This window comes from Nannobrachium achirus (genome assembly GCF_963921795.1).
Source record: "Nannobrachium achirus genome assembly, chromosome: 6".
NCBI lineage: Eukaryota > Metazoa > Chordata > Actinopteri > Myctophiformes > Myctophidae > Nannobrachium > Nannobrachium achirus.
In genome coordinates this window covers 62,384,363-62,399,826 of record NC_137815.1, presented here as the reverse complement: position 1 = coordinate 62,399,826, position 15,464 = coordinate 62,384,363, and the positions used below count along the sequence as shown (strand labels likewise).

General features: G+C 40.5%; 1 protein-coding gene across 1 annotated transcript; it reads left to right on the top strand.

The window, feature by feature from the left end:
• Positions 1-2,992: 2,992 nt before the first annotated feature.
• Positions 2,993-14,957, top strand: top1a (DNA topoisomerase Ia). Its single transcript, XM_080727812.1, has 21 exons — positions 2,993-3,102; positions 3,788-3,812; positions 5,967-6,057; positions 6,278-6,404; positions 7,753-7,799; positions 7,885-7,977; positions 8,414-8,492; positions 8,692-8,783; positions 8,933-9,048; positions 9,170-9,291; positions 9,794-9,916; positions 10,021-10,208; positions 10,311-10,455; positions 10,744-10,887; positions 11,328-11,513; positions 11,608-11,676; positions 11,971-12,085; positions 12,673-12,800; positions 13,143-13,237; positions 13,341-13,490; positions 13,679-14,957. The coding sequence occupies exons 1-21, from the start codon at positions 3,076-3,078 to the stop codon at positions 13,779-13,781; spliced, it is 2,265 nt and encodes a 754-aa protein (XP_080583938.1). The 5' UTR covers positions 2,993-3,075; the 3' UTR covers positions 13,782-14,957.
• The last annotated feature ends 507 nt before the right edge of the window (positions 14,958-15,464 follow it).

Sequence of the window (15,464 nt, the reverse complement as noted above, 5' to 3'; positions counted from 1 at the left end):
TCATTTTGGACCTAAAAATCTAAGTAATTATAACAGATTTAAAACATACTAAAAGTTGTAAGAAATCCAAGTTGCAGAAATATGTTTATTTGGCATCAATCCAATATGACCGCCACATTATTGTCAAAAAGCCAAAAAGCCATATGAATTCATGGTGAAACGAGTTTTCATTCATCTGAGATTTCAGTTGACTTCCAAAATACATTTTGAGGAGAGGAATTCAGATAAAATATAAAATGTCACATTTTTTGAATCAATATAACAGAACTACAGGTTATAATTGTTACTTAGATTTTTAGGGCCAAAATTAGCTAGTTTGCTTGGACTTGGACTACAAAGAAAGTTGCTCAATGCTGACAGCTGGTCAGCAGGTGGTTTCATGAAACTTTCATACTTTAGCCAAAAAAGGCTCCTTGGCTGCCAGACTATACTTTCTCAGAAAGCTGCCATGGCTCCCACAGCCCTAAGAGCTTTCACAGAGAGCATCCTGACTGGCTGCTTCAAAGTTCACTGCCTATGGCAGCTGCAACGACCTCAACCGTAAGGCAATGCAAAGGGTTGTGCGGACAGTCGAACGCATCAGTGGATGTGATCTCCCCCATCCAAGCCCTGTATGACCCAGCAAAGCTTGCGGAATCATCAAGGATCCAAGCCATCCCAACCACAGACTGTTTGAGATGTTGCCACATGGAAAATGGCTATCTCAGAGCCACTGACAACAGACTGCTAAAAATCTTCTTTCCCTGTACAATCAGGAACATGAACAAACTGACAAGAACTAGAATGAACCAGGACAAGGGGAAACTCTAACACCCCGCGTCCCCGCCCCTATCCTTCACACCTCTCCCCTGAGTCCCCTCTTCATCCTTTTCCTGCACTATTATGCTTGAACTGTGTGAAGTTATTTACTGTACATAAAGTTAGGTTGCAGTTGCAGCTACTGAAAAAATGTGATTGGTGTATATAATCCCTGGACCCTGAAGAAGGCAGCTTGTGTGTCCGAAACGTTGGTCTTTGTCTCTGTGTCCACAATAGAGTTTGTACCTGAACGCCTACTTGTAGGGATTGGGAACAAGGAAAAAGCTGGGGGCTATAGTGGAAACCCCTCCCACCCCCATCAGAATTAAGTAGTGGGGAAGTTTAGCCCCAGGGGTTCTGGAAGGTATATCTTCCACACACAGAACAACAAAAGACTCTGTCAGTCTTTTGTTTTGTGCTGCTACCGGCAGTGGCCGCCAGTGGCCGCTCTGCTTTGCTTAGTGACTAATGTCTATCTATCTATCTATCTATCTATCTATCTATCTATCTATCTAAATTTAGTAAATTTAATACTCTATGAAATCAACCCTAATCAGTGTCTTGACTGGTGAAGGACCTCTGTTCCCAAGCAGATACAGTAGGGATTGGAATTCATGACAGCACATTAATTTATTGATTATTCATTATGCGTTGTTGTCTTTGATTGATTGATTGAATACTTTATTAACAGTTTGCAAATAGTACAGTGGATCGGATTGCCGGAATGCCCTACCAACGAGTATGCCCGGAATGCCGTACCATCGGCCTTAAGGAGTGTAAATCCTAGTCTCCTTTAAAACCGCTCTGAAAGGGGCGCCTGCTGGCCTACTTGGTCCAGGCGCATAGGCATTGCCACATAGGGATTGTTGTCTGTCATTTAATGTTGTATGAATTAAGTATAAAGGGACCCCAATGCAAACAAGCCTAACAGCTTTCTTGTGGTCTTTTTATCCATTTAGTTCAGGGGTCTTCAACAGGGGGTCCAGGACCCCTAGGGGGTCCTCAGAGTTACTACAGGGGGTCCTCCAAATCGTTGTGTGATAGAAGCTTTTTTTTCTCCTTTAGCCACTTGAATCCCTTGCATCCATATTCTGAGAACTTTAGCCAAAAATAGCAGATCTACAAGCTCACAACGCCTCATGCTGCGAGGTGTTGTGAGCTTGTAGATCGGCTATTTTCGGAAAATAGGTTTGGTGTAGAGGGGGAAAATTATAAGTTCAAGTAGCCTACAGAGTGAAAGGTCAAGTTTATTCAGTATTGACGGTTCAAGTGGTTAAATATCTGAAAATACAAATTGACATGAATCCAAAATGCACTGCTTTTGCTGTCAAACAATGAAACTATATGGTATCTATGGGTTGTGGGGGGTCCCTGCTTCATCTCTTTCTCGACTAAGGGGTCCTTGGCCCCCTGTTTTAGTTGACCTTGTATCAGTGAACAGTGCAGTATATTTTGTTTTTTTCCCATGCAAACTTCAAACTTATATCATAAGATTAACATGTTCCAACAAACTGAATACGGACACATAGATAAACAGAGAAAAAGATACAACAGGGGTCTTCAACAGGGGGTCCGGGACCCCTAGGGGGTCCTCAGAGTTACTACAGGGGGTCCTCCAAATCTTCCAATCTTTTTTATATTAACAATTTGAACCCTTAGTGTCCATATTCTGAGACCTGCAGCCAAAAATAGCAGATGTGAGCTTGTAGATCAGCTATTTTCGACAAAGAAAGTTGGTGTAGAGGGGAAAAAGAGCAGACTAAGTACAGAGTGAAAGGTCAAGTTTATTAGGTTATGATGGCTCAAGACAAGTGGTTAAATAGGGCTATCTGAAAACACACATTTACATGAATAAAAAATACACTGATGATTGTTGCTGTCAAACGATGAAACTATATGGAATCTTCATCTCTCTCTCAATTAAGGGGTCCTTGGCCTGAAAACGTTGAAGAAACCTGGCATACAATACAAGCAAATAGAGTTTGTGTGCCCTTGGCCCCTTGGTGCTCTGAGCAGCCAGTCAGTCACCAACAAGCAACAACGTGGGCTGGAGAACAAGCGAACACGTTTTAGGATGGGGGAGGGGCCAAAACGCGTCTCTCCACCCATTTTTAAACGTCTTGCGCGTGCGCACTGCTATAAAATCGGGACTTAGTCTCTTACACAATCATCTCTTTCTTCACTCTCTCTGCATCTCCTCACTCAGCCGGCGTTTTAAACCACACGTTTCTCACTTTGTTTTTGTTTTTTGTTTTAAGCCGCACAAACTAATAGGAAATGAGCGGAGATCATAGCGACGACCAGGTAACACTGAACGTATTTTGGTCATCAAGGTGACATTTGAAAGCATGATCGTTGTTTCACTCACCGTTTGTTATATTTGCCTGGGTTTACAGGTCAGCTAACTTCCAACTAGCATCGGCTAGCGCGCTCTAGCCTAGGCATGTTTGTATTGTAAAGCGCTTTGACTGCTAATTGTGAACTTGATGTTATCATCACACAAAAGTATCCTCCTCAATATCCATCGAAATGTGTCCCGCGGCTACGTTTTTGTGCAACTTCCATTATTAGCACTGAACGTGACTTTGTATTTCATACTATAGTAACGCTGGTTAGAGCTGACGCCAATGGATGGCTACTCTAGATGTCGGTGTAACGTTAGCAGCCAGCTCACTCTGTCTGCCGGTGTGTGGGATGAAGCTAGTGTGGCTATTAGCCGACCGGCTAACGGCTAATTTGGGTCTACTTTATGTCGATGGACAAAAACGACTTGTTCTCGACCCAGAAAAGTGTCGCCGCGTGTCGCGTCGACACCGTTTCTACATTGTTGTCCAGGTCATGTCCCACCGGCTCCCTACCGAGTGATATAGCCGTGAATTAAAACCACTGTCGCCTTTGCGGTCCAGTTGGAAGTTAAAAGTTAGTTAGCCGGGCTAGTTTGGGCTACTATGGAATTTTAACCCATTTGTCTTTTTTTCTTAATTTTCAGATTGACTGTGGCTCCCGGATCAATGGTAAGCTTGCGATTGCAATGTGGATGACAGGATGAAACAAAGCGGATTGTCTGTTTTGAAACGGTGACATGTTCTTCTCTTCACACACTGAACGTTGTTCTTACTTAGCTGGATGACAGAAATGGCGTCCAGAGACTAAGTCCTCTGCTTCGCTCACAAGCGCCTATTGTTCAAAAGGGGGCCCTTGAAAAAGCCTTTTCGTCGTTTATTATCTCCGGCGGACCATCTGTATCTACACATTTGGGCGTGTTTTATCAGTTTATCTGGTTGGATTCTCATAGTTGTCCGCTTTAAACGCCTTATTTCCCGACTGAAAGTGAGGGTTTGGGGGTTGAGGACTTAGTCTCTGCGCCATTTTCTTTTTCAGTATAGCGGCCTGACTGTACCATAGCAGGCAGATGATCTGAGGTTGTAAAGTACAGATGAGACCAGCTTCCATAGGGTGACTGCACAGTACAATCCTCACTGTTCTTTTAACTGTGTTGGTGTGTACACATGTAACCAATAGTTAAATATGGATACATAACAGAAGGACTTTAGTGTAGCAAAAGATTGACTATCTTAAAGTTCTTGATCAGGGATATTGAATGTTTTCTTTATATCACAATTTAGTATAAAATGTTAGTATGCTTGGCATAGCAACAGTTTACATAGCTTCTTACTATGGAAAAGATTCAACCCCTCAAGCAAGGTTTATTTAGACTATTTGAAACTTAATTGATCATGATGGATATAGACTAACACATTATGATGGATTGACTGTATGACTCTAATATCTACAATGTCTACAGTCTAAAATTGCAAATACTTGGTTATCATTTATCCTTGAGTTCATAAATTCAAAAATGTTAAACAAAAGTAGACAAATGATAACCAACAAGGACAGTTACAAAGTGCTTTCCTTTTTTATTCTGTGGTTTTATTTGATCTATTCAGTTTAAGTAATGTCTGAGTATATACAGTATTAGAATGTATCAATTGAATATTCAGATGCCCTGGTATCCACATTACTGGTGCAAGAGTATAGTGCAAGCAGTATGTTCAGCCTTCTATGGCATAGATTTCCCATGTGTAAATGTTTTTGAACAAACTGCATGGTTGACTTTGCATGCCATCTGCAATAAACTGTTGTCTGACTGGGACAGAGTTTTGTCCTTTGTGAACTACTTATAAGTAAACGCCTCTAGTGAAAAATATAACTGACGAACCGCTGTCTGTCAGAAAGTTAAATTAATTTCTTGGTTAAAATGTATTTTTCCTTGACTAAAGCAATCACTGAACTAGAATTTTCTGTTGCATCTACAAGCCAGGTTTAGGTTTTCTCCACCACGTACTAGCATCATGGAAGAGGCATGACCTGACCATGATTTCTAAGTACATCTTTTGTATTTGCCATGTATACGTGTATTTGCTGCTACTGTATGGCTGGCTTTAAGAGTTGTCCTTGTGTCAGACAATTAGCTGAAGTTCTTGAAAGATGGAAATTTGGCATGAGGTGGTCATTGATGCTGGTCAGTTTCTTTGTTGAATTTGTTAAGATTATCAACCCTGCTAGAGAAAATGTCAGAATTAAAGATTTCCTCATGGCTGTGACTTTGACGCAAAGGATGATTGCCTGTTTGTATTTTCTGAGCATGTTTGAGCCTGTCTAGTGGCTTCCATTTCATAATGTCTCACTGACAAAGATCAGTAGACTCATCTGGTCACTAGAGGGTGCTGTGTCACTATAGCATAGATGCGCTCTGCTTGTTACTTTTAACTGTACAGCATGTTCATAACTACTAAAGCAAAGGATACATGCACTTGAGATGCATAGATTTTGAAAGTCATCCCTAGTGACAAAATGGCATCCCTTGAAGTGTCTTATTCATAAGGTACTGCATTTTTTACATGGACACTGGTATTGCAGTTTTAGTCTTTTCAGGTAATTGAACCTCAAGAACTTGTTTGTTAACATTTCAGTTAGATTGTATTTTCTGGTGGTTGAAGAATGGGATTAATGTTATCTGGCCAATTTCTGAGGTGGCATTGGTTGGTGGTTGAAGGAGGGTAATGTCATCCGACAATATCTTTTTAATGTAATAGACTATGACAATTTCCCATGGTCACGTCTTCTGTTTTGAATGTATCTCAAATGTCTTTGCCTTTCTGCAGATTCATACAAACATAAAGAGAAGTACAAGGAACACAAACACAAGGACCGCAAGAAAGACAAGGAACGGGAGAAGTCAAAGTATGGCAGTGGGTATGTTCCATTTTAAACGGTTTGCATTGTATTACATGTTGAGCCTTTTTGTGAGCCTTTATATATCTCTCCCACAAGTTGGAGATGGGTTTCATTGCAGTTTTGCAAGGGTATAAGCAGTGGGTTGTCTGCTCATATGACTACATTACCACAGCCAAGTGTTTTGTGCAGATTAAGGTGGTAAAATGCCATTTTTCTTTGTTTGCTCTTCAAATGCCAGTGACCACAAGGACTCTTCTGACAAAAAGCATAGGGAAAAGGAGAAGATGAAGCACAAAGATGGCAGCACGGACAAACACACGGACAAACACAAGGATAAGCACAAGGACAAGAAGAGGGAAGACAAGGTGAAGATTTGACCACAGAATACATTATTTCGAAAAGATTTGAGCTTGTAGATCTACTTGAAAAAAAAATATATATTACTATTCTAACTTGATGAGTCACTCTTGTAACAACGTGCAATCTGTAACATGTAATCAAAGTAATTAGTAATAGTAATTTAGTTAATTGAAAGCAAATATGACCGGAAAGACTACTTGTTAATATTGGCAAAATACGTTTTCATTGTGAATTGAAAGTGTTAGTTGCTGGAACAAAGTATGCATGTACATAGAATACTTGGTTCTGGTTGCCCTTAAATAAATATGACAAATGGATTCAATCACTTACAGTAATCATCACAAAGACTAGCACAATGGAACTCACTCAGCATAGCACTGAGCCTTGTCCTCACTACTATAAAGTCTATAATGGGGACATTCTACACTACAGTGTATCTCCCATCCATCAGCCTCCCATAGGCAATATTACATTACAGTAGTGTTCCCAAGGTGAGGTCAGGTCTATTAAATGATAGGGAAATTAATTACTACATTACGCTTGAAGAATTCTGCCAATTTGCAGTGAAGGTGGGAGGACTGGAGGGGGGAGGTATTAGGGGTGTAACGATATAGTAACTGAATTCGAAAAATCTTTTTAATTTGCAATGATCTACTCTGACAATATGCAAAAGCAAATATCGTACAGTTTTACAATGCAAATAATCGGTATCGAATCGTTTTGCAATGCAATCGATTGTAGGGAAACTAAGTATTTGTGCCTTGTATCTAGCAATTAAAGAGGGGTCTAAATACTTTTCCATTCCATATAGCTACTCTTGGTCTGTCGATAATTGTGTGCAATCTCTTGTCTGTGTTCATGTCAAGGTGTGGGTTCGTCCATGTGTTGTAATATAATGCCCTTGTATTTGCTAAAGAATCAGTGTTAACTTATTTATATAATGGATGTTTCCCTTAACCTGCTCTATTGACACGTTTCACACAGATTTAATGTCTTTGCTAAATAGTTACTATATCTATTTTAAATCATTGTATCGTATCGCCATGAATGAAAAAATATCGTCCATGTATAGTCAACCATGTAATGTGATGGGTATCGAATCGTTGTTCAAATGTGTCGTTACACCCCTAGGAGGTATGCTGCAACAAATATCTCTTCTGCAACAAATATCTCTTTGTCACCCAAAACCAAATCTCTTCTGCAACAAATATCTCTTTGTCACCTGCAACAAATATCTCTTTGTCACCCAAAACCAATCTTATGGTGTTTGTTGCAATCATACATTTCAAATGGACAGATTGCGTGTTTGTGACGTCTGTTGTTCCTCGCATAACGCATACTTGTTCCTTTCAGGTTAAATCCCTTGATGTCAAGAAGGAAAAGGAGAATGGCTTTGCCAGGTAGAACATTTGACTTATCTGCAAAAATTATCAGTAGTTTGATTAGAAGAGAAACATCCCTGATTTGTGCCCATTTTCTTTCTAGCCCTCCACGTGTGAAGTCTGAGCCCAACGATGACTCCTACCACTCGCCTAAATTCGAGAAGGCTCTGAAAAGAGAACGGGACAATGACAATGAGTGAGTGCCCAATTTGTCTTCAAACAGGATAGAGTTTCACTTGACCTTAAATGTGTGCAGCCAAGATGATGCTTGGGTTGATGGTACTCCATTGTGCATATGGTTGTTTTTCAGGGAGAGCTGGCTTGCTCAGCCATTGGACAGAACTACAAAAATGCTATTCATAGGATATTTTAGGAAAATGTGTGTATATTATCCACACGGTGTATATAGTGTCTGTAATTATCTATTTTTACGGCTAGGTGTAGACGGAAAAGACTAAGGAATGAGAGAAGGGGGGCACATTATGGGATGCACATTACAGTTTGGCTTTTAAAACTGCACCAGATTTGAACCGTTGACAGTGCAAGAACTCCCCCCGTTTCCCACCGAGTTGCTGCCAAATGCAGATTGGAGAAGACCGTTACCTTGGATAACACATGGTGTTTTCTTTCAGCTCTGATTTCAAGCCTAAGAAAATAAAGATCGAAAATGAAAAGAAGGCCAAAAAAAGGAAACAAGACGACTATGACGAGGTGAGGTATTGTGCTGAATTGCTCTTGGTTTTCATGTCTATGAATGTGGTGGAAAGGTTCTCTGATCTTCCAGCATGTTTAGATGGGGGGGCACACCTGAGGAAATAGAAATACTTACGTTTCAAGCCTGTGATTCTGAATATTTTTTCAGTTTTCGAGTGAAACAAAGTCACATGTTCACTCTCTCTTCCCTTTTTAGGATGTTAAGCCCAAGAAGACAAAAAACAAAAAAGGGCAAGTCGCTGACGGAAAGAAGAAGGCTAAAAAGGAGCCCGAGGAGAAGTGGAAATGGTGAGCTTGGTGTTCTCCTTGGCCGCCACCTGCTAAGCATTTCCTTGTCTGTTATCAGTATTGGGACGACTTGTGTGGTTGTATTGCATGGCATGAAGTAATTTAATCGTCCTATCCTAACGACTCGTTCTGTGGTGGATTCTTTTTAGGTGGGAGGAGGAGAGGCCCACAGATGGCTCAAAGTGGAAATTTCTGGAACACAAAGGACCAGTGCTTGCACCACCATATGAACCTCTTCCCAGCCGTGTCAAATTTTACTATGATGGTGAAACCAATTTCCTACTTGGCTTTTTCCTCTTTATTTACAATTGCCAGGTATGCGGAAGTTCACTAGAATTCGTAGGCGTCTAATGACTGATCAACCAGTGTTTATGCATCGCTTTTAGGAAAGCACATGAAGCTCAGCCCGGAAGCTGAAGAAGTGGCCACCTTCTTTGGAAAAATGCTGGACCATGAATACACCACAAAAGATATCTTCAGAAAAAACTTCTTTAAAGACTGGCGAAAGGTATAGAACGAGGCATGGGATAAGTAGGGCCGTCACAATTATGACATTTTACATGACGATTAATTGTCGCTCAAATAATTGCGAACGATTTAATTGTTTCGGTCATTGACAATTACATTTCTGTTTGGCTTGTAGGCTTTGAAGTTGCACATGGCAGATATGACACATAACCTAAATATGCAAAGAAATTACTTTCATATTTGACAACTTTACAGTTGAAAAATAACATTGATAGTGGAAATGGAAGATCTTCAAGCTCACAACACGTCGCGATGCGTTGTGAGCTTGTAGATCGTCTATTTACACTATTTTTGGAAATATGAACCTTTTTCAACATGTAAGCAACTATGACAAAAATAATTGCGATTACGTCAAATAATTGCGATTAGAGGATTATGTAATAGTGACAGCCCTAGGAATAAGTACTTTTTTCCCTCTTTTCTTTTCTAAAGCACCATCCTATATTTTGATCCTCCAAATGTTTTTCCCACCACACCAACAGGAAATGACTTCAGAGGAAAAGGCTACAATCACAGACCTTAAAAAGTGTGACTTCAACCAGATGAACGAGTACTTCAAGGCTGAATCGGAGGCCAGGAAAGCAAGGTCAAAGGAAGAGAAACTGGTGAGACGTGGACTTGTTCAGAGGGCATAGTGCACGTTCTGAGTCTGACCATGTTACCCAGTGAGCTGTAGCTCTAGTGTTTGACATCTCTCCCTTTTTTGTAGAAACTCAAAGAGGAGAATGAGCGCATACTGCAAGAGTATGGCTTCTGTGTCATGGACAACCACAAGGAGCGTATCGCTAATTTCCGCATTGAACCGCCTGGACTTTTCCGGGGCAGAGGAGATCACCCCAAGATGGGCATGCTGAAGCGTAGGATCAGACCTCAGGACATCATCATCAACTGCAGCAAGTGAGTGAAGTATTAAGCATTCAGCTTGCTGCAGTAAATGGATTTTCCATCTAATAATGCACAATGATTGAATGGATTTTCTTTCCCCCCCTTGCCTCACAGAGACTCCCAGCACCCCAAGCCTCCCCCAGGCACAAAGTGGAAGGAGGTTCGTCATGACAACAAAGTAACCTGGCTTGTATCCTGGACAGAAAATATCCAAGGTCAGATCAAGTACATCATGTTGAACCCCAGCTCTAGGATCAAGGTAGGAACATTGTCCTGATGATGCACTTCAATATTTAGTAAAAAATAATCAACTAGTCTGACGGATGAAATAGAAATATATAATTTGATTTGTTAAATGTTATATGGAACTTACTTTGACTGTTAAACGTATAAAGCAAATGTGAGTTAACTGACCATTCATGATTACCTTCATATGTATGGGCGGAGAGGCGTAATCGTTGGTTGCAGCGATACAGTCTTGTCCTTTCTAGTTCAGAGTGCTTGGTCATCTCCTCGTATTAATTTTCTGTGGCGTTTGTGCCCACAGGGAGAGAAAGACTGGCAGAAATATGAGACGGCCCGTCGACTGAAGAAGTGTGTGGACCGTCTGCGGGCCCAGTACCGCGATGACTGGAAGTCCAAGGAGATGAGAATCCGACAGCGGGCGGTGGCACTATACTTCATTGACAAGGTAGAGGCCATATGGCAGGGATCATGTAACTATTAACCGGTTTTACTTGACTGATTTAAAATGTCATGGTTATACAAATGTAGAGCAGTGATTTTCAAATCTCTTTGTAGCCAATTAAGTCAAAATCTACATGCAAAATAGCCCTTATAATGTGTTGCAGATTGGCTGTATTTGAACATTTTGGGGGGGGGGGGATATAAGTATTGATGTGGCCTGTAATATATTAGGAAATAAGTGCACATGCTGCCATAGTCAATTCCTAATGCATTAGAGGCATTGTTGGGGTACCACTGCCATAGAGGGTTAGCAACTGTGTGTGAAAACATCTGTTCCCAGAACTATTCGACTAAGCTTGTCGAATAGTTGTCTGGTATTGAGATCTCTATACATGACCCCATCCTTTAGAAGTGACTTAATCCAGTTGTTCTGATGTGCTCTAGCTTGCTCTGAGAGCCGGTAACGAGAAGGAAGAAGGGGAAACTGCGGACACGGTGGGCTGCTGCTCCCTCCGAGTGGAACACATCAACTTGTACCCAGAGAAGGATGGACAGGAGTTTGTGGTGGAGTTTGACTTCCTGGGTAAAGACTCCATCCGCTACTACAACAAAGTCCCTGTGGAAAAAAGGGTAAAGGCGGCCATCTTGCTGTAACGAACGTGTTTGTGAGCCATTGTGGTATTCTTGGTATTAATATTGGTGTTATGTCCCACATTTCTTCCAGGTATTTAAAAACCTCCAGTTGTTCGTGGAGAATAAGCAGCCCGAAGATGACCTGTTTGACCGTCTGAATGTAAGCTCAATATTGGATTAACTGTAGGAAACAGAAAAAAACCCACCTGGTCATGTTGAGTGTTTATGTATTGCCGGCCTTATAATGCAAGAACTGAGACATGATGAAGAATACGTAATCATAATTTGATATGAACCAACAATGTATTTGCAAAATTAGCTAGGATGTAAAAGTTGTTAGAGTTTATTGGTAGATTCTTCATATTGGTAGACTCTTAATGGCATTGAGCATCAAGCTTTTCACATTCAGTCATTTGTTAGACCACTAATAACGACTTCCTTGCCGTCCCTCCAGACCTCCATTCTGAACAAACACCTCCAGGAGTTGATGGAAGGTCTGACGGCCAAAGTTTTCCGAACATACAACGCCTCAATCACCCTCCAGCAGCAGCTGAAGGAACTGACCAGTCGTAAGTTCTTCTCTAACCCCTCCTCATCCTATCTTAACCATGGCTGAGCAAAAAGTCCAAGCTATGTGTATAGATCTCTTGGTTGCCATCTATGGTAATGAAAGCCTACACATTAAATCTTACTAATCTTCTATCCTGATCATCCCAATAGCCTACTTGAACAAGTTCAACTCATTGTTTTGTTTGCTTGAAGCTAGAGGAAGCACCTATGAAATAATGTATGGACATGCAGAGTGTTTTGCATGCATACCAGGTTTTTGCATGTGGGTAATGCCTCATTCACATACAGAAAAGCCAAGCTAATGGTTTTCTTGGTAATTCAATGTATTCTCTATGCAAACCAGCTTTTAATGCTCAAGATGCTCAAAACAAAGCTTGGAAATTTTAAAAGCTGGTTTGCATTGAGATTACATTGAATTACCAAACAAACCATTAGCTTGGCTTTTCTTAGTGTGAATGCAGCATAAGACTTATTTTCTGTGTGTGAGCTCACACAGAAAACCTTTTTTTGTTTTTGTTTTAATAGTCGGCAAGTTGACTATGCTATACTAAACAGGTGGTTTGTTATGTGTTCTCTGCCCCTCTAGCGGATGAGAGCGTTCCAGCCAAGATCCTGTCTTACAACAGGGCCAACAGAGCTGTAGCCATCCTCTGTAACCATCAGAGGGCGCCACCCAAGACCTTTGAAAAGTCTATGCAAAACCTGCAGACAAAAGTGAGATTAATTTAAACATTGAATTTCAATGTGACTATCCATGAGTTGTAGCTGTAGACTTGGCTTTAGTTGAATTTCAATTGAATTGGTCGATATATAGGTTCAATGGTACAATAAAAGTGACTGGTTAGTATACTGGAGTTGACATGTTTGCAGCAGTGGTTGATGTTTGAAATATGGATTAGCAATGATAGAATTTAGCAAGCTAAATTAATCATGCTTATTTCAGGAAGCATTTATGAATATGCTTGGTGTTGCTATGAGATTTCTCAATGCCACAAAAGCCTGTATATTAAACACTTTGTCTCCTCTCTGTGAACTTAACCTCTTCACCATTCTCAGATCGATGCAAAGAAGGACCAGCTATCTAATGCCAAGCGAGAGCTGAAGAGTGCCAAGGCTGACGCCAAAGTACACAGAGATGAAAAGTCCAAAAAGTGAGTAACGCTAAAGACTAGCAAATTCCCCTGTGAAATGCTTCACTGATTGGTGATGTTGCATAGATTAGATGACTGAACAATCGTCTTCCATATCCTTTAGGACCGTGGAGACCAAGAAAAAGGCACTCGAGAGGATAGAAGAGCAGCTAATGAAGCTGGAGGTGCAGGCCACCGACCGCGAGGAGAACAAGCAGATTGCCCTCGGCACTTCAAAACTCAACTATCTGGACCCACGTATCTCTGTGGCCTGGTAAGACTCATATCAGCAAGACTTTCACTGGTCCTGTTACAGCTCTTCATTTCTGCAGCACTCCTTGTGCCTTTGGCAGTGATGTAATTGATCAACATAATCGCACAAGAGTGTAGAGCATAAAGTTTGCTTGAATGATTGACGGCGCAAGAGTGCCCATTCTAATTTCTCTCACCTTGTTTCATCAGGTGTAAGAAGTGGGAAATACCCATCGAGAAGATCTACAACAAAACTCAGCGTGAAAAGTTTGCCTGGGCTATCGACATGGCAGATGATGACTTTGAATTCTAAATCCAAGTTTGTGGTTTAACTATGATACTCATTTTATTGGATACCTTGTTTTTAGCATAATTGAATTTCACCCGATGGCCAGACCTGACATTGAATTGTGGATCAAGTGTGAGCTGACAAGAATGGCAACGGCAGGCAAGCAAACTACTTCATTTTGATTGCATTTTGAGCTGACGAGGGTTGTGGTTGGTCTGAGGACCCGCTCCAAGGCTGAACTATTCCCACAACTGAGCGTCAAGGCATAGTCCCAGTAATTGGAAGAACCTTTGACCTTTTTCTCCCTCATTGGGGACAAGACCTGGCAATGCCTGTACTTCGAACTCTGTGGTCCTATAGCTACTGTATTCATAAAAAAAGAAGCTTTGTGTATCATTTTAATATCTTTGTTCACTATGTATTTTTAGCCCTCCCATGTATTATTAATGAATTCTATATTTTGATAGAAGAGAAAGTTAAATCAAACGAATTCCTTAAATACACCCACACGCCTTTTGCAGGAATGCTATGTGAGGTTTAGTTTTGCGTGAGTGTGGGGGGAGACCATGAAAGCTGTGTGTTTGGATGAATGATATTTTAAACTGGACTGTCGAATAATATAACATGAAAGGAGCGTGTCTGGATGGGCAAGGGGGTGGGGAGAATACTGCAACCATGTCAATATACTTGCAAACAGAATGTGAATATTTTGTTTTACAGCCTCTATCAGGGACTTTATTTCTTGTGTAAATGTGAACCAATCATTTTCTTTTCACCCCCTTTTGGTTGCCAGCATCCCCTTAATCCTTCATTGACCTGTCTACATCTGATTTTAACTTAATTATTTTCACATGTCAAGAGGAAAGAAACTCCCTTATCTGTTACTTGAAGATAATATTTAAATGTATTTCAAATCGGTAATGTGTTTTATTTTTTCCAGAAGGGTATTAGAGGGATTGACTTTGCCAAAAAAAAATGAGAGAAAAAAAGAAACCGTTACAATTTAGGCAGTTTTTACAATTGTGTAGAGATTGAGGAAAAAAAACATTTTAATGTGAATTATCTATTTGATCTGATTCCGGTCTGTTCTGCTCATGTATGACAAAGTTGATGTAGGTAGTCAAATCATGTCCATTTCCTGTTTTACAAACCTTTTGTCATAGCCTTCAATCATGGTTTTATTTTTCCCAGGTTTTTAGTTTCAAGCTCATTGTAGGTTGAAAAGAGAATTTTATTAAACCCTACAACTCAAAATGCTGATGTCTGTTTTTTAATTGGTAAACCTGCATATTGTTTGGAAAAAGGAACTACAGGCTAGTGTGTTCTGGAATGGAGGTCAAAACAAGTCTCCTCCCTCAGAACGGGGCCCCAAGACGCCCAGCTGGTTGTTGGTTTTGGATTAGCAAGAGATCGGCTGAAGTTTGGCTATGGGTATTTTTCATATTCCGACATTCTCAAACCACAGATTTCTAATGACCACAAATTGAACTGTTTTTTTTCCCCCCCAAGTGCCATGTTTGGGGTATAACAAATTGGACAAACAGTACAGATCAATCTCAAAATTAGGATATTGTGTAAAAGTATATTTTCCAAAAGACATAATTTTTTTTGAAACCTTCATAGTTCTAGATACATTGCACATGCAGTGAATTATTCCGAACCTTTTTTTAATGGCATACAGCTCATGAATATCAAAAGTCCATATTT

What these genes read in the sequence shown, in the direction of transcription:
- top1a (XM_080727812.1), top strand. Translation starts at nt 3,076, where the DNA reads ATGAGCGGAGATCATAGCGACGACCAG. An exon ending in GGTCAAAGGAAGAGAAACTG is followed by an intron (nt 9,917 to 10,020) that starts GTGAGACGTGGA and finishes CCTTTTTTGTAG; the next exon opens with AAACTCAAAGAGGAGAATGA. An exon ending in TGCAAAACCTGCAGACAAAA is followed by an intron (nt 12,801 to 13,142) that starts GTGAGATTAATT and finishes CACCATTCTCAG; the next exon opens with ATCGATGCAAAGAAGGACCA.